The sequence below is a fragment of the Geotrypetes seraphini genome, chromosome 6 (genome assembly GCF_902459505.1).
Source record: "Geotrypetes seraphini chromosome 6, aGeoSer1.1, whole genome shotgun sequence".
Taxonomy (NCBI): Eukaryota; Metazoa; Chordata; class Amphibia; order Gymnophiona; family Dermophiidae; genus Geotrypetes; species Geotrypetes seraphini.
In genome coordinates this window covers 80283373-80305905 of record NC_047089.1, presented here as the reverse complement: position 1 = coordinate 80305905, position 22533 = coordinate 80283373, and the positions used below count along the sequence as shown (strand labels likewise).

Genomic DNA, 22533 nt, shown 5'->3' with positions numbered 1-22533 from the left:
CTAGCAGTGAACCGGTGGTTTCTTGGAATCAGAGAGAATGAATCCAAGGAGTTTTCCTTCTATTCTGCCAGCTCCAGACTCTGTTCCTTTTATCTTGCTGCACTGTTAGGGTGACCAGGTTACCCGTTCCAGAAGACTTTATGGCTAGTCCTAGGTTTCTGCCAACTTCATTCTGCTGCATTATGGGACCTGAAGCATTGATTTCAATAGACAGAATCATGAACTACAAATACTACTCTGCTTTGGGATCTAATTTTAAAACCAGGGCTGGCCAAAAAGTCTCCTGTCTGGAATGGGTGGTCACCCTATGCAGCACCATATGCCTAGAACAGACTGCCTAAGGCAGTACTCATATCTTGGCTAAAAGCCCACTTTTTTGAGGCTGCTTTTAATTTCTAACTCCCACTCACTTGCAAAGGACCCATGTCTATTTTATCATTCCCTCTGTGAGAAATTCCCCAACTGCTATTTGTCCTGTTGGTCTGTTTTAATTAGATTCTAAGCTCTGTTGAGCAGGAATTGTCTCTTACACGTTAATGTATAGCGCTGTGCACATCTAGCAGCTCTATAGAAATGATAAGTAGTAGTAGTAGTAGTACGAGGGGTTGCTGAAAAGTTCTCAGCCCAACCAAGAAGAAAATGATGTGGAGCCATGAAACTTACAAGTTATTCTGCACTACTCTTGACACTTTTCGTTTCAATGAGGCAAATGTTCTAGCAAATGGGCACAAGTATAGGGAAACCAAGCCATTGTGACATCACTGATGAGGTTGTTTCTTAGGCATTGGTGGAATGAGGCATTATGACATCACAATACAAAGAGCCATTGAAAAGTTCTCAGCCCAACCAAGACGAAAATGATGTGGAGCCATGAAGCTTACAAGTTATTCCAAACTTTTCTTGACATTTTTCGTTTCAATGATATAAAATGTAGTAACATAGTAAATGACGGCAGATAATGACCTGAATGGTCCATCAGGTCTGCCCATTAGTTATATCCATTAAAAATACATGATTGAATTAACTTGTCTCTTTGATATTTCTGGTATTGTCCTAGGTTCCAAATGCTGAAGTTGCCGTCCAAGCTCACTCCAGGATATCTACCATAAAGTCTGGCCAATAACATCCTTATGTTCCAAGTTAGTACAGTTCCCATTGATGTCCTCCCCAGCCCAATCATTCACCAAATCATCACATATGGGACACGAAGTGTCAAGAAAAGTGTGGAATAACTTGAAAGTTACATAGCTCCATATCATTCTCTTCTTGACTGGGCTAAGAACTTTTCAGCAGCCACTCATAGATGTTGGGATGATGATCACTAAGTATAAATTCAGTAATGAGCTGTTATAGAATACTAATGTGCCTCAGTGTTCTTCAATGGAAAGCCCGAGAACCAATGGCGGCCCACATAATTATTCTGTTTTTCACCCCATTTCTTTTACCTCTCTCCCAAGTCCATGACAGAAAGAAGAAAGCATAAGTGGGGAGGAGCTAAATGCTTGAAGGACAGGCATTTCCCTATAGACAAAGAAAATATATATGGAAATGCCCACCTTCTTGAAGATACCAATGAACAGTTTGAAAGCAGGGTAATGGTGATGGATGTCATTGACACATGTGGAGCCGGGACACTGTTGACTAGGGAAAATATTTGACAACTCTCCTTCACCTCATTTTGATCCAAAAATTAGTGAAGACCACTGACCTAAATGATTGTATTCTGTATAATGTCCGAACATGCCAATGCTCCTCCCAGGTCCATGCCCCTGCCCCTTGAAGTTGCACCCCCTGGAATTTGGCACACAACTTGTAGAATGGCGACTAAGGGCTAGATTCCCTAACCCTCCGATCCGTGTGTGATCCGTTTCTGTTTGCATGCAGGCTGACAAATTCACTACAGGCCTGCATGCAAATGGAGATGATCGTTGGCACGCCCCCAGCCAACTGCACGGATCGCTAAAGCCCTGACAGTAGTGACAGGAGAAACAGCCTTCTGTCACTGCTATCAGGGCTTCAGCCGACGGTTTTTAAAAATTTTTTTTCATCGGGCAGATATTTTGCATGTTTTACACACGCAAAATGTCTGCCCGATTTTTTTTTTAATTTAAACTTCCCCTCCCAACAAGTGCCCCGAACACCCCTCCTTCCCCGAACCCCACAAAAAATTTGCCCTGCCGCTGCCATTTAAAAAACACCTCCACCCCCGACTGGCCCACCGCACCACCCACCCGAATGGCCCACTGTGCCACCCACCCGACCGGTCCACCCCCAGCCAGGCCAGGCCCGAACCGGCACTCCCTATTTCAAAGTTGGGAGCAGGAAGGGTGCTCGGTCCCTCCTGCTCCATAGGCCGACTAACCCCCCAACCCGGCACCCCTGTACCTCAAAGTTGGGAGCAGGAGGGGTGCTCAGTCCCTCCTGCTCCTTAGGCCTCCCGCAAAGTCTTCGGGGAGCAAGAAGAACCGCAAAGTCCTACTGCTCCTGCCCCTACTCATGATGCACTGCTAATGTGGGCCTTAGGCCCCGCCCCGTTGTATCATGTGATGCATGGGGAGGAGCCTAAGGCCATGATTGGCTCAGCCTCCTACTTTGGGAGGGGCCTGGGGTGCCTGAGCCAATCAGGACCTTAGGCTCCTCCCGGGAAATTTGTTTAATGAATCATTTACTTTGCATGCAGTTCCCCTCATTTGCATGCACGGATCGGAATCGGATCGCAAAACAGGTTAATGAATACTGCAGGAGGGAAATCGGGTCGCAAAGGGCTCGCAAAACCGATCGGTACACGATCGGTTTGCTTAGTGAATCTAGCCCATATGGCAGTTACATGTATAACAGCTAACTGGTGCTAATTAATGTCAATGAAGACCAATTGAAGCCTATTATTGCTTGTATCAGCTCATTATTGAATTAAGTTACAAAACACAATTGCCCTTATTTTATAACTTGAATGTGCAGATTTACATGTTAGTGAAAAATAGGGCATAGAACTTTCTAGAATTTGGGATTAATGCCCAGGTTTTATACTTACTGGACAGCAACAATGGGTGTGGGGAGGAGGGGGGCACATTCCCAGTATGTTGTTCCTATACAGTTATAGCACAGGAAAATATTTCACTATATGGGTAAGTGTATTTGCCCTACTACTACTATTAATTATTTTTAGATGTGGTTTTAGTCTACAAGAAAAAAAACCCCAAAACATCCAGTTTACAGCTACAATGAACTGCTACAGCCGTCAACATTCATTCTTATAGCACACTTCTCCCTCCGTATTTGCGGGGGATGTGGGCAGAACATAGCCTTGAATATCAAAAAACCGCAAACAACTTGCATGTTATTTGCGGTTTTTCGATAAAATAGACCTGAAAAAGATGATAAACCGTGGATAACCCGACCTGCGATTTGCTCCGTACAATGCCGGGAGCAGCAATTTCCTTCAGGAACCACCAGGAGCAGTGATTTCTAATGTAAAACGCCGGGTTCAGTGACAAAAATTATGGGGCGGAGTCAGCAGCCGAAAAATCACGAATAAGCAAATCCGCAGATACAGAAACCACGGATACGGAAGGAGAAGTGTAAGTTACTGCATCTTATCCATGGTTATGAACAGTGGCATAGCAAGGGTGGAAGGTACCCCCACCCTCCTCTCTGCCCCGTTCCTTCCCTGTCCCATTGCCCCCCCCACCGCTGCACATGCACGCCCCTTCTCCTGTACCTCTAACTTCCCTGGTTGGTTTACTATAAATTTTGCCCGAGGAGGATCTTGAGGACATACAAAGGATAGTTCAAGTATTGGTTACAGCTGCTTAAGTAGAGTTGGCTTGGTATTGGAAGACACCATGTATATTAAGCCCTGATACTGTAAGCATTTTTGGGATGTCTATTTCCTTAGCCACCTCAAAGCTATAAAATAGGCTCACTTGACAAGATTTGGGAAACTTTCTGTGTCTGGTCTCAGGTTTATCAACTTGGAACTATCTGAGTGACTGCCTCTCATAAGATGTTTTAATTATCAGATATGGATAGTATACGAAGCTTTCAGTGGGCAGTTGTGGAGGGAAGAGTTGCCTCTGATGTTATCTACTATGTTCAATGTGCTAAAATCCCTGCAAATAATATGTACACTGCTTTGGTTGTACCACAGAAAGGTAATATAGCAAATCCATGACCCTGACCTCTTTACCGTCTTGAAATCTATCACTGATTTAGTAAACTTTGTTGCATGGAAGAAAACAGCCTAGGCGATTAGTTATGTCTGCAGTGGTGTGCTCAACAATGGTCCTTAATTAGGAAACAATCTTTTGCATGTAGAAACTTGAATTTTTAGCCATTGATAAAAAAAAAGACTCAGAAATGATCCCAGGGACTGGGTAACAAACAAACAAAAACAAAACAAAACAAGGTTTTCAACAAAATGTTTAATTTTAGAACCTTTGGGGGTTTTAAGTTAAATTTGGCCCCAATATATTTATTTATTTCATACTATTTGGGCTCTGGTAACACATGGGACTCTAAATAAATTCAGCAATTATGAATCTGCACCAAGAATCAATCTGATTTGTCCATGTGCATATTGTATAATATACCCAAATCAATGAACTAGGCTTATATATATTTTCTCTCTTTGTGGAGCTTACAACAGATATTTTTGAAACAAGCTACAGCTGGAAATTCTAGTAGCTAGATTCAAGTTTCAAGTTTATTTAAAATATTTGATTTGATCGCAAAATCCAAATCCAATGCGATTTACATTTAGTTAAAAATTAAGTTAAAATAAAAAATAAAACAAGACAATTAGTACTATTTTAATAAAATAAAATAATACGTTTGAAAAAGGGAGGAGGAAAAAAAGGATTAAATACAATTCATACCCAAATAAAAAGGGATAGGTAATGAAACAAGAGGTTGGGGAAGGTTACCCACTTAATTTTCACTTAGCAGTACTCCTAGTCCAATGTAATATAATAACATTTAAATGATTCAGTTAAAAGCGTCCTTAAAAAGCCAACTTTTTTAGGAGACTTTTAAACTTACTAAGTAATTTTTCTTCTCTTATATTGATCGGGAGCAAATTCCAAATTTGAGGGGGTGTAACAGGAAAAAAATCATATCCCTCCTTGAATAAATGTATTTTAGCTGTCTGAAATGCATATCATCCCTCGGATTTTACAGAGGGTGCTGGAATTTGCATGAGGAACCAAGATCTGCATGCAACTGAATGAGGAAATTGCCATCAATTACCCATTTAATTTGTGCCAACTGGTGCTCAAGAAGTTGCATGTGGATCTCCCCAGCGTGATTTTCCATAACTTAGTGCCTAACGTTTCTCGAGTGCAACCAAAAAGAGCAAGTGGCCATGGGAAGATCATGGGTGTTTCTAATAATTAGAAAACAAATTATGTAATAGTGCCGATCCATGCCTAACTTTGGGTGCTAGATTTATACCTATTTCTATCAGGCTTTGTCCAGTGCCTAAAATTAGGTGTGACCTGCATGCTATGCCAATATTTTATAAAGATTGGGCACCATTTATAAAATAGGGGCTAAGCTCTGATCTTTTAAACACTTAACTTTGTTTTTTTGACAGGTACTAGTGATCTGGTTTGGCCACTGTGAGATCGGCCTACTGTGTTAGATGGACCATTGGTCTGACCCAGTAAAGCTATTCTTATGTTCTTATGTTTCAGTGCTAGTTATAGAATTACCCTCATATGACAGGGTGAAATTCAAATTACTTGATATTCATTAATTAAAAAAAAAAAAAGACACAGTTGATGAAGGCCAAAAAAGACAAATTGATACATTCAGCTTGCATAGTTATCCCTATCCAGAGTGCCAAGAATATATTCCGTGTGTTGTCATAGAACATGACCAACTGCAGCATATCACTCTTAATCCAAGCAAGTCTTATCATCATTCTCTGGAACACCCCAACTCCTGGAGAGAGAGAGAGAAACACAAAAACATAGGGATCGATATTCAAAGACACTCCTAACTAGAAAAGCACTAGTGAGAGGGATATTAAGCAGCCCTATCCAGACAGAGCTGGATTCAGTTCATGGCACCCAAATTCAGATGCTGTTAAGATCCATTCTAAGCACCAATTCTATCAAGGTCACATACCGCTAAAGGTTAAACTCTTTGAGGGAAATTCTATAAAAGGCTCCTAATGATAGGTGCCAAATAGGCACTTAAGTTAGGCACTTAATTTACCCACACCCCCCTCCCTTTTACAAAACCGAACAAGAGGTTTTTAGCACCGGCCGGTGCGCTGAATATTCTTCGCTGCTCCAATGCTCATAGGAACTCTATGACTGGTAGAGCAGCGCAAAGCATTCAGCACGCCAGCCAGAGCTAAAAACCTCTGGCATGGTTTTATAAACAGGAGGGTTATTTAGTATATTGGCTTCAATTATGAGCTTTAATAAGCCCATATTTGAAAAAAGTAAAAAGTAATTCGGTGATAGGCACCTGTCTTCTTAGTCACGATTCTACATATGATAGGCACCTAATGTTACCCAACTCTAAAGTAGGCGTGTTTAGAGGCGGAGAAGGACTTAGGCATCATTAGGCCCAATTCTCTAAATTACTTAGGCACCTATAATGTGGGTTCTTAAAACCCTGACCTACATTTTAGGCACCAGTTGACATGTAATAGGTACCTAACTTTAGGTGCCTATCTTTTTAGGCACCCAGTTACAGAATCTGTCCCTTTCTGCCTGATATTCAGTGGTATTTAGCTGACCATGAATATCTGCTGATATTCAGTGGGTGACAGCCAGCTTTCTCTTGATGAATATTCCATTCACCAGCTATGTGGTTTTTTTGCAACATAGCTGGTCAGTGCCAATATTCATTGGTTCACCAACTAAGTCTAGTGGCCAGATAGACCCGCTTTCAAAGCAGGTCTATCTTTGTCCACTATGACGTAGCTGGTTAGCCGATGAATATTGGCTTGCCTGGCTATGTTAAACATGGCTGAACTTAAGAGACAGCACCCAAGATAAAGATCTAAGTGTCATTGTAGACACTGTACTGAAATATTCTGCCTAGTATGTGGCTACAGAAAAAAAAGGTAAACAGGATGCTAGGAATTATTAGGAAAGGGATGATAAAAAAAGCAAGAATATTATAATGCCTCTGTAAAGCTCCATGGTGCATCCTCACCTTGAGTGTTGCGCACCATTCTGGTTGCTGTATCTCAAAAAATGATATAGCAGAAATAGAAAAGGTTAAAAGAAAAGCAACCAAAATGATAATGGAACTCCTTTCATATGATAAAAGACTAAAAAGGTTGAGGCTCTTCTGCTTGGAAAAGACATAGTTGAGGGGGGATATGATTGAGGTCTACAAAATACTCAGAACGGGTAAGAGTAAATTGATTTTCCACCCTTTCAAAAACTACAAGAAACTATAATATTTATGATAGTATTAATGAGTATTATTTGTATTATATTGTTTTTTATTATCTTTATTGTATTTACATAAAAAATTTAAATTATGATGCATTGTATTGTATTTTATGGAAATTTTAATAAAAATTATTTAACTAAAAAAAATAAAGTACAAGAAACAAGGAACACTCAGGGCCAGATTCTGTAATTGGCGCCTAGAAAAGATAGGTGTCTATTTCATATCAATCACACTAAGGTGCCCATTACAGAATTGTTCCTAACTTAAAATCTTAGGCACTTGTAATGTAGGCCAGGGTTTTAAAGGTCTATATCAGTGGTTCCCAAACCCTGTCCTGGGGGACCCCCAACCAGTTGGGTTTTCAAGATATCCCTAATGAATATGCATGAGAGAGATTTGCATATAATGGAAGCGACAGGTATGCAAATCTCTCTCATGCATATTCATTAGGGATATCTTGAAAATCCGACTGGCTGGGGGTCCCCCAGGACAGGGTTTGGGAACCACTGGTCTATATTATAGGTGCCTAAGTCTTCTACAGCAGTGGTTCCCAACCCTGTCCTGGAGGACCAGTAGGCCAGTTGGGTTTTCAGGATAGCCCTAATGAATATGCATGCAGCAGATTTGCATGCCTGGTACCTCCATTATATGCAGATCTCTCTCATGCATATTCATTAGGGCTATCCTGAAAACCCGACTAGCCTGGTGGTCCTCCAGGAGAGAGTTGGGAACCACTGTTCTAGAGAATCGTGCCTAGTAGCGTCAGTCTTTCTCCACCCATAAACATGCCTACTTTGGTTAGGAGCTGCCAGGCATCATGAGATAGACACCTATCTTTTATAGAATTCCTAAGAAGATAAGCCATATCTCTCAATTAATTTTTTTTTTCCAATTATGAGTTTGTTAAAGCTCATTATTGAAGACAATTTACTAATTAACCTCCACCCCCTTTTACAAAACCGCAAAAAAGAGGTTTTTAGCACCGGCTAGTGCGCTGAATACTCTGTGCTGCTCCGATACTCATAGGAACTTTATGACCATCGGAGCAGCACACAGCATTCAGCACGCCGGCTGGCTCTAAAAACCTCTTTCGTGGTTTTGTACAAAAAAGGGGGATAAGTTAAGCACCTAACTTTAGGTGCCTATTTATTTAAGCACCTAACTTTAGGCACCTCTTATAGAATTTCTCCCTCAATGAAACTGTATGGAAATATTTTAAAACAAATAGGAGGAAATGTTTTGTCACTTAAAGAATAGTTAAGCTCTGGAGTTCTTTGCCAGAAGATGTGGTTACAATGGTTAGTGTAGTTGGGTTTGGACAAGTTCCTGAAGGAAAAGTCCATACTCTGCTATTGAAACAGGCATGGGGGAATTCGCTGTTTGACCAGGATCAAAAGCATGGAATATTGCTACTGTTTGGGTTTCTATCAAGTACTGTGATCTGGATTGGCTACTGTTGAAAAAGGAAACTAGGTTAGATGAACCTCAATGGATGTTCTCATGTTCTTAACAGCCCAGAAATTTAATGCCGGTGGCCGAATATGCCTTGAATTTCTGGGCTAAGTTAAAAACGTAAGAATTTCCAGGTTTATCACCTACCGCGCAAAATAGTTGGGCTGCCTCCTGCGGTCTGACTATTGAGCCCTTTCTCCTTCCCTTTTTCAGCAGGCAATAATCAATTTAGTTCACACAGCACCCCCTCCAATATGTAATCATAAAAAAAAAAAGAAACACTATAGAGCTTCTAATTTTAGGATTTTAATTGATGCATACCAACAGAACACCCCTGGGAGGAAAAATTAAATAAATAAAAATAAAAAGCGTTTATTGGATAAATACCAAAAAAACCACCCATTTCCCTAGTATTCTGACAGTGTCTCCCTTGCTTGTATTATATCCTTCATTCAATCTTTGTAGCTTGTCTGCATTTACAACGCCTAAGTGATACAAATGTAAAATAATGATTAGATACCGACATCACTTAGAAAATTTAGACAAGCATTAAAAACAAGGATTTTTATGCAATATCTAACCAACTGAGAGAGCTTAGGTATGTAACTGAAAAATGTAGAATTATAAAATTTGGGTTTTATTGGTTTAATTCCATGATATCATTGACTGCTATGGAAATTCTACATGGTCACTCCGATTTCTGTCTGTATTTGATATTGGTCATATTTGAAATTCTAATTTTGTAATCCACCTCAAGAAAGTCTATCTGGTGACATGGAATAATAAATTAAATTAGTTTAATTTGATTCCATTAGAAAAGATACCCAGCTGTAAAATCAGACGTATGAAACATCAATAAATACTGTATCGACTGGACATTAAATCAGAGGGAAACACCAGGGGACCTTTTGTCCTAGGTTGAGTGTCTTCACTTATATCAGCCACTTTTTCCTTCAGATCCATCCTTTTCATACTTAGAAGTTGCCAGGACTTAACATGAGCCCACGTGTTCTTTGTAGAGTTTAGCATTTGTCACCATCATCAGATCATAGGAAGCTGGAGAAGTACAGGAACAAAGGTCAGGAACGTGGAAGAACAAGTCATTGTCAACACCAACGAATCAGGAACAGTTCAGAATCTGCAGGCAAAATTGTAGTCTGGAATCAGGCACCGATTAGGGCTGGTGGAATACTTTTGGAAATGGTAGACAAGCAAAGGTCGATAACAGAAGACAGATAAAGAACGCACATGTGAGACCTACTAAAGGGTTAATGCAGAATGGGAGTTCTTGAGTTTAAGCAGTTTGAGGGAGCAAATCAGAGCAAGCCATATCATCAGGAAGATATTTGGGGTGATTTAAACAGGCAGGACTGATTATTTGTGCTTCATACCGAACCTATAATTACTAGAAAATAAAAAAACATACATTTACAATTTACAAACATCTAAGCACAGATGCCTTAACTGTAATCCAATAAGCCATTGATACCAGCATAGCAGCTACTCATACATCTAGCCTCCTAGGTTCTGAGGGCTCTTCTGAATTACACACAGCAACCAACAACAGGAGTCATAGACCTGATTCATATGAGAAGTGTGTAGCAGGATAAAAGATTGGCCTATTTCAGAGTCTGCCTTTCCATTAGAACTTATAGGTATCGCTGCATTCACAGCTTACCAGTAGATGTATAATTCAAAGAGGTGGGGATCCATACCAGAAGACCACCATCAAAAACCTAGGTGTCAGCATAGACATGTATAAAATCTGACTTATTAATATTTAAACAAGTAGCCTAAATCTCATGATGAAAGCATGGCTGTATTGTATATTGTGGAAGTATTTTTTTTAAGATCATACTTTTTAATCGACAGATTGAACTTGCCAGTTTAAATACTGAGACTCAGATTTTATTTGTGCGTTCAAATTTGTTACACCCCTGATGACAAATTTTCAAAACATGGCCATGTTAAGCATTTATAAAAATTAAATTAAAGTACTTTACATATCCTGTAATGCACATTGTATTTTCATTTTGGTGTTGGTCACAGCCTAGCAGACAGAACAGCTGTGTGTCTGAAGGTTAGCTGCTTAAAAAATCAATGCAAAATTGATTCAGCACTTGTTAACCTATGAATTGACAGGTGAAATGTTGGATTTGCATGCATTAACCAAAAAGAAAAAAATTATATACAGTGACCGATTTATATATATATATATATATATATTTCGAGATATATATATATATATATCGACAGTAACAGATATATATATATATATATATATATATATATCAACAATGACTCTAGGCAGCGCAGTGGGGATCCTTTATTCAGTGCCCTGGAGGTCCGTTACTGCCTTTAAGCAGAGATTATGCCTGCAAATGCCCCAGAGCAGAAAACTACATCTCCCAGAATTCCTTAGGTTTATTCCTCTCCCTTTAAAAGGCAGTATTTAGAACCCATGGTTCCTTTAAGATTCTGCCTGAATTAGCAGAGGGGGTGGGGCAAGGTAATACAAGACCTTTTATCTCTGATAGCTTGCCAAGTAGGGAAGGGAGCCAGAGAAAGGAGAAGCTGAGGAAGCAGCAGAGAACCCTTGAAGGCTCTCTCACACCATCAGGCTGATTGGGAAATGGAGGATATCAGCCCAGAGTCAGAGAGTCCTGCAGAGGAAACTTGCCCAGCTGCCACCATGCAGTGGGAAAGTAGCTCACCCTTGGAACCAGAGTGGGAGGACGGCATGGAGCTGTAGCCACAGCATGGCAGGTGGGAAGTTTCCTAATTTAAAAGTTATTTCAGTTTGTTTTGTGAGTGTGCTGTGCTAGCACCTGGGAACAGGAAGAAAATAAAGCCTGTTTCACCTTTTTGGTTGGTTTTTTTTTTGTATTTTTGCTTGGGAATTGTGTGGCCCAGAGAAGTAGCTAAAAACCAGGAACTGGACTTTAAAAATGAAATACCTGTAGGCCTGGAACTCAGGTGGGTTCCAGGGAAGAGGGAAAAGTTTTGTTTGGGGGATTTTTCTCTGGGGCCAGAACTGCTTATTTCAGGACTGTTCTGGAAAAGACTAAAGTATTGAAGCATTGCAGAGTGGGAATACATTTATCTATTTTGTTTCTGCTTTATTTTTGCTCTCCTGGACAGTAGTGCAATCCAGTAGGCCCAGGGTGGGGCTGCTTCCGTGGAATTGTGTGGAAAAAACAACAACAACACAGATTGGGGTTTTTTAAAAAATTTTTGGGAGAAAAGATTGTAATGTTGCCAGGGCATGGAAAAATGTGTTCTAATCTGAACTGTTGAGAATTTTACTGCACAAGAGATATTTTTGTGAATTACTGAATATTTGGCCATCTGACATGAACTGAGTTTAATGAAAGCACCTGAATTAAACTGAGAAGTGTTTTTTGAAAACTTTGCGCTCCTTTTACAAAGGGCGCGCTAGTGGTTTTAGCGCCTCCTTTTCAGCAGGTGGTAATTTTTCGGCTAGCGCACACTAACCTTGAGTGTGCGCTAAAAACGCTAGCGCACCTTAGTAAAAGGAGCCCTTTGAGTGGTGAACTTTATTTTTGCACACAGCTAAGAGAACAGAGCCAGAGCACACCAGTGGGCAGGGGAGCCACTGGCAAGTTACAGAACACAAACATCTATTCCTTGTGGCAGGGGCCCCGGGTGGGTTACTCCGGCTCAGCCCAAGCATCACTGCCACAATATATATATAGTCAATCCTCGGTTTGCGAGTGTTTTGGAAGATGAGCAAAACATTCTCTCAGAACTTGTCTCGCAAACCGAGTGTTGACTCGATTTGCGAGCACCCCCCCATCCGATAACCGGCATCGCTCCCCTCCTCTTGCAAAGGCCCCCCCCCTCCGTGCGAACTGCCCCCCCCCTCGCCCAAACAACTTGAACTTACCCCCCCTCCCTGTTTGGCACCGGCATGCAGCCCACAGGACATCTGTGCATGCTCAAGGTCTTCTAATTCTCCCTCTCATTGAGATTCTTGCTTCAGTGTTATTGAAGGCACATACAGTGGAACTATTGTAAATATCTTTTCATCTGTAAACCAGATTAAGCCAATGCTGTGCTCCGGGTACTTGGTAAAAAGCAGCTTACACCATTTAAGGCATGTATCTTTGTTGTATAAAGTTAACTCTTGGACATGACACTAATTTCAGATCATCATGAATTATCCTAACCACAGCTGTCTGGCTTATTCCTGATTCTCTTGCTATTTGGTAGGTTGCTCAGAGTGTTTATGGCATGTCCTCCTGGCTCAGTACAAGATCGTGTACAACGTCAACGTGCTCCTGTATGCAAATTTAGCAAAGTCGGCTACTGCCTGTTGCTTGGATCTTGCGTAGCAGCACTTCAAGGCTGTTTTTGTTCCAACCCCTTTGTGGGAACTCTTTCAACAACGGTTACTGCTATAACCTTTTAGCAGTACCAAGTTCTTTATCAGAATTCAGCCTTCTGTAGTGAAAACCATTGTAATACAGGGACTGTTTACAAACTATCATCTGCTTCTACACATATCCCATAGCAACAATTCATTTTCACAAGGTAGTGTTTCTGCGCGTATCCCATAATAACAATTAATTTTCAGGAGATAGTGTGATACAGTCGGAAATATTAATAATATTTTATATCAACTTCATGCATTCGGCCGAGTTTTGTAGAAGAAGTGACAAAAACCATTTATATATATATATATATATATATATATGTATATGTATACACCATATATATATATGTATACATATATATACAGTGATACCTTGGAATCAGAACTTAATCTGTTCTAGAGCCCCGTTCGAGTTCCAAGACAATTTTTCCCATTTAAAATAATAGAAATTTTTGAGTCCCACAAACTCAAATTTAACAGTAAATACACTGGATTTTAAGGTAAAATATTAACAAATAATAATATAGATATATTTATTATTATTATTATTATTATTTTTACTAACATGAACCAAAAAAGTATGAAAATTATAGTGGGCCAGACACCAAAAATCTAAAACCAACATGAAAGTGTTCTTCCTATTGCTAGGCTGTAAGAAGTAAGCTTGCCTTCTAAGCAGTTGGGGGTATTAGAACCCCTGCTATATTAAAGATGTACTGGCATCAAACTGCATAATACAGTATACTATACTATCTTACAAAATTGTATGATCTGAAACGGCATAAAAAGAAATCAATAAAAGACAAAGCATTCCTATTCGTAATTGAGACTCGCTAAGTTCCTAAATTTCAAGGGTCATGTCAGAAGTTGAATGTGAAAGTAATCAAATTACTCTATAGCAGGCTTAGGTCCAAATATACAAACACTGAGAAGTTTTGGCCTTCCTTTAAAGCAGAACTCTAACAGGTAACATAGGCACTTGCAGGCCAGTAAATCAAACAGAATTACATCTAAAGAAGAGAAGTTTATGATCTTGAAATATCAAGCACATTGGTCATTATGCTGGCCAATAAAAAGAATGATAAAACCTGCATTTGTAGGCATCAAAGCAAAAAAATCTACATAAAAGTTAATGAGTAAAGTGACATCCTGTAGAAAAGAAAGTTGAAGGTCACATTGTTATTTTTATTTGTGTTATTTTTTAATCTTCTTTGATTTTTTATTCTGGCTGGGACTTCACTTGTGGACTTTGATCTGACGGTTCTGATTTGACCGTTGTTCTCGGTCTATCAGAAAGGCTTCGTTCTTCACTTGATATTCTTGCACCTTTGGTGATCCTGAGCTGTGCCTGACGGCTGGCTTCTCTCTCACCTGATATTTCCTGCACTTTGGCGATCCTGAGCTGTGCCTGGCGACCGATCCATGGCGAGTGGAGCTGATGGTGGAGAGTCGGAGGGGGAGCGTTGCCGAGGTCGACAGAGGGTGACCGAGTTGTCGAGTGGAGGCGGTTGTCGAGGCAGATGCGCCAAGTCTGAAGTGATCAGCATGGACTCTGGCTCCCTGCAGCGATGCAGCTTCGGATTTCCTACTGGCAGTGCGACATCAGCAGGATTGGAGGTCCGGAGAACGGCTTTTCATCATGCCTGGAGTCTCGCCGCGCCTGATGTCACACAGTCGACTTGGAGTGCTGTTATGAGGGATGGTGCCATCAAGAGTGAGGGCTGGCTGAGTGTATTGCATGGTCCAGACCAGGGAGTGGAGAATTGGAACCGGAGAGATCTGAGAGTTGTTAAGTGTGGTGGACAGTGGTCCGGAAATCGAGAGATGTTTCTCACTGCTTTGGAAAAGTGGACCCTTGGCTTATGTGCAGAGGTCGATGATGGCGGTTGCCCGGCTGAAACAGCTAAAGCACTAGGGTTGATGACATTTGATGATTGATGGAAATGAAAATTAAGTCCTTCCTGACTTTTATTCCATCGTGCATATTATATCTTTTTCTTTTTTTCTATTTGTTTAGTTTTTATTTAAATTTCCTTAGTATTCTATTGTTTAACGGTTTCTCATTCCATTCAATTGATATTCCTTCCTTTACCTTTTTTTGTTTGTTTTTTTTTTTCCTTCCTTCTATTGTTTATCTTTCTTTTTACATTTCTATATTTTATTTAATTCTTAAAATTATATTTTTATTTAATTTAGTTTTTTCCATTATATTATTATTTAGAATGTACATTTTGCTTAAAAGTGTGGCATTGAGAGTTCAATGTATTCTTGTTAGGATGCTTCATATCTCACTTTTTTCTTCTATCTTTATTTACCTCTCTATTATTTGCTAATTTGTTTGTTCTTAGGTACTTTAGTTGGATTGTGAGCCTTCGGGACAGTAAGAGATTTTCCAAAGTACCTATCTTTAACTATCTTTCTTATTGCATCCTTAATGTATATTTTCTGTAAACTGCTTCAAACCTAACGGATTAGCGGTATATAATAAATAAAATTACATTACATTACATTGTACATAACACTGTCATATCTCGGGAACAATGGGAAATGGATTCAGCACACCAGGAAATATTAGATCAGCGCTAACAAGTAAGTAGGGTGTGTTTGTGTATTGGGGTTAAATGGCTATTCCTCTTACATTAAAAGAGGGTTCTGTTTATGTATTCCTCTTCAGTATAGGACAGTATGGGACAAAACCAAGCCAGTCAGGTTTTCAGGATACTCACCTAAGGCATGACATTTTTTTCATGCATATTTATTGTGGGTAGTATCCTGAAAACCTGACTGGCTAGGAATGTCTCATGAACTGGGTTGAGAACCACTGCTAAAGACAGTTATATAAATACAGATATTCACATGTTGTATTGCTGTCTAAGTATCACTACCAGAGCCAAGGAGGTTATCCTCCCGCTGTATAGGGCGATGGTGCGACCGCATATGGAGGACTGCATTCAATACTGGTCGCCGTACCTTAGGAAGGATATGGCGATACTCGAGAGGGTCCAGAGAAGAGCAACAAGGATGATAAAAGGCATGGAAAACCTTTCATATGCTGAAAGGCTAGAGAAGCTGGGGCTCTTTTCCCTGGAAAAGCAGAGACTTAGAGGGGACATGATAGAAACTTATAAGATCATGAAGGGTATGGAGAAGTAGAAAGGGACAGATTCTAACTAGAGGGCACTCAAAAAAAATTGAAGGGAGACAGATTCAGAACAAATGCTAGGAAGTTCTTCTTCACTCAGAGGGTGGTGGACACCTGGAATGCGTTTCCAGATGAGGTGGTAGAGCAGAGTACGATTTTGGGTTTCAAAATGGGTTTGGACGAGTTCCTGAAGGAAAAGGAGATTGAAGGGTACAATTAGAGGGTTATTATATAGTACAAAATACTTTAGAGTAATAGATCACTTACAGGTCATTGACCTGGGGGGCCGCCGCGGGAGCAGACTGCTGGGCATGACTCGGCAGAGGTGATTCTTATGTTCTATCTCCTATTTCTAACCTTAGTAAATATTGCTTTTCTGGAAGAAAGGCAACAACTGCCAGTGAACAGGAGTGATATCCTTATTAGTATTACTATGAGGTTAACCTATTGGCATTCCAAGTATTGCACAATCATGTAGTTGCCACATTAGTCTGCTTAGATACAAAGAAAGGGGGGACGTGAACAAGCTACTGTGAGACTTCTTTATGGCATTCAATTTTTAGTCTAGTGTCTGAAAGAAATATTGCCCTTGGTTGTTTAGTACAAGGGTTCCCAAGGCAATTTTCACAATGCATCCAGCCAGCTTGAATTTGGGGATATAAGAACATAAGCAGTGCCTCCGCCGGGTCAGACCATAGGTCCATCCTGCCCAGCAGTCCGCTCCCGCGGCGGCCCAAACAGGTCATGACCTGTCTAAATCACCAGAAGGGGCCCCCTTGGTTTCCTATTGAGTCCTATCTTCCCATCGAAGTCCTAACCCTCCGGTCTTGCACATGCACATGCACGACCTGGTTGGGTTTCTATACTTATTTTCTGGTTAGCTTTCTCAGTATCCCACGATCCCTTTATCCCTCAGGAATCCGTCCAGTCCCTGTTTGAATCCTTGTACCGTACTCTGCCTGATCACTTCCTCCGGTAGCGCATTCCAAGTGTCCACGACCCTTTGAGTGAAAAAAAACTTCCTTGCATTTGATTTGAACCTATCTCCCTTCAGTTTCTCCGAATGCCCCCTCGTACCTGTTGTCCCCTTCAGCCTGAAGAATCTGTCCCTATCCACCCTCTCTATGCCCCTCATGATCTTGAAGGTCTCTATCATATCACCCCTGAGCCTCCTTTTTTCCAGAGAGAAAAGCCCCAGCCTATCCAACCTCTCGGTGTATGGGCAGTGTTCCAGCCCTCTTACCAGTTTCGTTGCTCTCCTTTGGACTCTCTCGAGTACCGCCATGTCCTTCTTGAGGTATGGCGACCAATATTGAACGCAGTATTCCAGATGTGGACGCACCATCGCTCGATACAATGGCATGATGACTTCCCGCGTCCTGGTTGTTATGCCCCTCTTTATGATGCCCAGCATCCTGTTGGCTTTTTTCGAGGCTGCTGCGCACTGTGCAGATGGCTTCAGTGATGCATCCACCAGCACACCCAAGTCTCTCTCAAGACTGCTGTCTCCCAACAATGCCCCCCCCCCCAATTTGTAGTTGAACAACGGGTTCTTTTTCCCTATATGCATGCCCTTGCATTTTTCCACGTTAAAGCGCATTTGCCATTTGTTTGCCCAGTCTTCCAGCTTGTCTAGGTCCCTTTGCAGGTCCTCACACTCCTCCCTGGAGCTAACTCTGCCGCACAGTTTGGTATCATCTGCAAATTTTATAACCTCGCACTTTGCCTCCTTTTCCAGGTCATTGATAAATATGTTGAAGAGTAACGGCCCCAGCACCGATCCTTGTGGCACACCGCTCGTGACTCCCCGCCAGTCAGAATATTGGCCCTTTACTCCGACCCTCTGCAGTCTACCCGACAACCAGTGCTTGATCCATCTGTGCACATCCCCTCCCACCCCGTGGTTCCACAGCTTCCTAACCAGCCTTTCATGTGGCACCTTGTCGAAAGCCTTTTGAAAATCGAGGTAAATGATGTCGATGGGTTCCCCATTGTCCACCCGACTGCTTATTCCCTCAAAGAAGTACAGAAGATTTGTTAAGCACGACCTTCCCTTACAGAATCCGTGCATATGCATGGTATAAATTTGCATGCACTGTCTCCAACCCCTCAATGTATGTAGATATATCTCACATGTATTCACAATGTATTCACAATGGATATCTTCAAAGCCAAGTTTCCAGGGTGTGCCCCCATGTACTGAGATGAGCACCACTGGTTTACCGCAAAACCCTACATGAGCCAAGAGCAGTAGAACTCTGCAAATCTAAATAGAAATGGGTTAGATTAGTCAAAGGAACAGCACCACCAGCAACATGCTGTTTATTTCAGTGAATGCCATAGATTAAAAAAAAGTATACATCAGGGTTCATATCAATGAAGTTACATGGTAATAGTTCTAAAACAAATAGAAAATTTTTTTCATTCAATGAATTGTTAAGCTTTGGAGCTCGTTGCTAGAAGATGTGGTAACTGCAGTTAGCACATCTAGAAGAAAAGTCCATACTCTGCTATTGAGAAAGAAATGGGGAAAGCCACTGCTTGCCCTGGGATTGGTAGCATGGAAAGTTGCTACTATCTGGGATTCTGCAAAGTACTTGTGACCCGGATTGGCCACTGCTGGAAGTGGATACTGGGCTAGATGGACCATTGGTCTGCCCTAGTATGGCTATTCTTATGTTTTTATGTAATTGTTTGAATTCACAAAGCTGAACCATTTGGGGTACCCTTTAATAAAGCAATTTATGAGGTTAACAGAGAATGTACTAACCCCAAGTACAAGTCTGCACTAAGGGGTCCTTTTATTAAGGTGTGCTAACTGATTTAGTGCACGCTACAGATTAGTGCAAGCTAAATGCTAAGATTCTCATAGGACCCCTAATTTATACTGTGGCTTATTTTTGCATTATCTGGAAAATGGAGAACGGGACAAGGGATGGGTTAGAACTAGGTAGGGACTGTGCCTTATTAGATGCCAAAAAAGAGTAAGTAGTGTGCCTTCTCTATAATGGTAATTACATGCTTACATTCTGTCATAGAATACTAGTGTAAGTTGGCATCAATAAATCTACATTTAGACAAGCCCACTTATGCCATGTCTATGACTAGTGCAAATGTTAGTGAATAAGTGTAACCACAGAACTTGAATTCTATAAATTAGCAATCTACAATACATATAGAAAACATCATACAGCTACAGTATAAAGAAAGAGCATCCACTACAGATATACACCCAAAACCCCCAAACACCTAAAGTGTTAAAGACTTGAGAATCCTCAGTCCCAGTAACTCAGTCCAACAGTCCTGTTTAGGGGATATAGCATAATCACACGTCTCTAAAAAAACACTCCACTCAAATAACATACAAAAATATTGGTAGCATTACACTTACAGTATAGTCATAGCTGTATCCTGGAAAGTCCTGCAATAATCAAATCCAGACCGGTTTCAAGGAGACACTTGTCAACGTTCCAACACTCCCAGTCCGATAGCGGCCCTGTTTTGCAAAAGCTATTTCAAGGGCATGGCATCATCTTCCATCTGGTCAGAAAAAAATACCAAAATCAAGCAGAAATCCCAATGAAAAAAAAAGACTTCTGCTTGATTTTTGTATTTCTTTGACTGGATGGAAGATGATGCCTTGTCCTTGCAATTTGGATGATTTTCGGGAAAAATAAATAAATATATATATGGATGTATTTTTCGAAAATGGACCTTTTCCTGTGTCTGACTTTGGGTGACTTGTGACATAGACCAAAACGGACTTAGATATTTCTTTTGATTATGCCCCTCCAATTGTATATATAAATAATTAGAATTTCATATGTTGCATATGTGTACATAATAATGTATAAATGCCAACAGTACGACTACTGTATAGTATTTGACTGCAAGTTGAGAAATCTAGGACATCCATTAAAAAAAAACAAAAAACGAGTGTTGTCATCTACAAAACAACATAGAGGCAATCCCCTGTCTATGGCATTGCACACCCCCACCCACCAGCGGTGTATCTTGAATTCTCAAACATCTTCCATCCAGCATGGCACTGCAGTGTACACTGTCCTTTCCTGCACGCTAGAACAAAGCTCAAAAACCTCCTTTTCCCACACCCAATAAAATCCTGACCAATGAGTTTCAGCAGGAGCTGGAACGCCTCCTTCTATCTCCCTTCAGCAGCTCTAAAGCATGCAGAGTCTTCTACTCCTCTTCCTAAAAGGGGTAGGCCCAAGAAGAAAAGACTGTGCACCTCTCAACAGGTTTAGCTCTCATGGTCTAAAGCTCCACCCTATCCTTTGTGATGTCATCAGTCTGTGCAGTGCAGGATCTTCCATCATTTTGCAAATTAACAAGAAGCTTTCAACTCCAAATCACTAGAATCATGTAGGTGAAGGCTAATGAGGGATGAACTAGGTATTGTGTGAATTATAGAAGGAGAGTAGGAGGCTATGGATGATGTGAGAGGAATGATAGAACAGAGTGAGGGTAAGAATGAAAAATGGAAAGCTAGAATGTGAGAGGTGAAGAAAAAGAAAAATGGATTGGATGGCTAGAAATGAGGGGTTAAATTATGTTAGTAGTAAACTGAGAGGCAGGGAAGAGAGAAATGGAGAAAATATGAAAGAGAAAAATCGATATCAGACACAGATAAAAGGCAAGCACACAACAGCAGAGGTTGAGAATTACGCAAAGAGCAGCCTAGAGCAGACATGAAGAGAGAGATGAAATGAAAAAAAAAGAGAGGAAACTCTAGAAAAGAATAACAAGAAAACAAATGTAGAAAAGAAAATATTTTTATTTTCATTTTTCAGAAACTTAATATATCAACTTTGGAATGTCTATTTCTTGTATCTTTGCATTTGGCCTAGTATAGGCAGAAATGTACTTCTGTTTCTTATTCTCCAGCTATGCACTTTTCATCGTTTGGCTTCTTAGGGCTTCCATTTTTAGATTTTGTCTGCATGATTCTGTTTTTAATTAGTTGGTCCTTATTTATTATTAGGTGAAGATATGTCCATATTCTATTAGTGTGGCTGAGTTTCTAGGGATTGCATCACATTTGCTATGTTGGAGCTCACTACCACAACTTTGTAAAAGAGGCCCTATATTTTTTTTCCCAAAAAGGTATATTCATTTAGGGCTTCTTTTACAAAGCCACAGTAGAGATTTCTGCCACAAGACAGCGAGATAAATGCTCAGACGCTCATAGGATTTCTATGAGCGTTGGAGCATTAACCTCGCCGGCACGGGATAGAAAACTCAGTAGATGCGTTAACAATTTATATAATAGAAACCGCGGTAGAAGTTCAAAGCAAATAATATGCAAAATTAAAATATCATGAAATGCAAATAAACATTACCACTAAAATAAAAATTCCACATAATCAGCATAATCCTGTAGGAAAAAGAAATATTGATGCCCCTGTATAAGACTCTGGTGAGATCTCATTTAGAATATTGTGTACAATTCTGGAGACCCCATCTTATCTTAAAAAAGATATAAAAAGGATGGAGTCGGTCCAGAGGAAGGCTACTAAAATGGTGCATAGTCTTCATCATAAGGCATATGGGGACAGACTTAAAGATCTCAATATGTATACTTTGGAGGAAAGTCGGGAGAGGGGAGATATGATAGAGATGTTTAAATACCATAGTGATTCCTCTGTATTAATCTCTTTCTCCTCAACAATGCATTTCCGGTCCTATTAACTCTCCTCTTCCCCCCTCTTAAATTCAATCAATTTGTACCTCGCTTAATCTATTGTAAACCGCATAGAACTTAACGGTATTGCGGTATATAAGCTGTTATTATTATTATTATTATAATTTAAAAAGTTGATTATTTAAAAATACAAAACCCAAATTTTAATAAATATAAGAATTGCCAGTAATAAAGTGGAATGAAGCAGAAACAAATAGACTGAACACAAAACAGAAAATCAGCACCCAAACTAGTAAGACATAAAGAAACCAAGGGGCTCATTTTCAAAGTACTTAGACACAATATACTATAAGTTTCTCTGGTACTTTGTGTGTCTAAGGGCTCCTTTTACGAAGCCGCGTTAGCGGCTTTAGCGCCCACGACTTTTAATCACGCACTAACCCCCGCGCTAGCTGAAAAATTAAG

At 40.4% G+C, this 22533-nt stretch overlaps 1 protein-coding gene across 3 annotated transcripts in view; it reads right to left on the bottom strand.

The window, feature by feature from the left end:
- PCDH9 (protocadherin 9) overlaps window positions 1-22533 on the bottom strand; it is a 2276722-nt gene that overhangs the window by 2196741 nt on the left and 57448 nt on the right. The window contains exon 3 of one of the 3 annotated variants that reach the window (XM_033948329.1): window positions 4862-5940. The exons of 1 other annotated variant lie outside the window; for it this stretch is intronic. In XM_033948329.1, the coding sequence (XP_033804220.1) occupies window positions 5917-5940 (24 nt within the window). In that variant the 3' untranslated portion in view covers window positions 4862-5916. Of the gene's footprint in view, window positions 1-4861; window positions 5941-9269; window positions 10007-22533 lie in introns of those variants that run through there. One more of the 3 variants, XM_033948330.1, reaches the window with a different exon arrangement.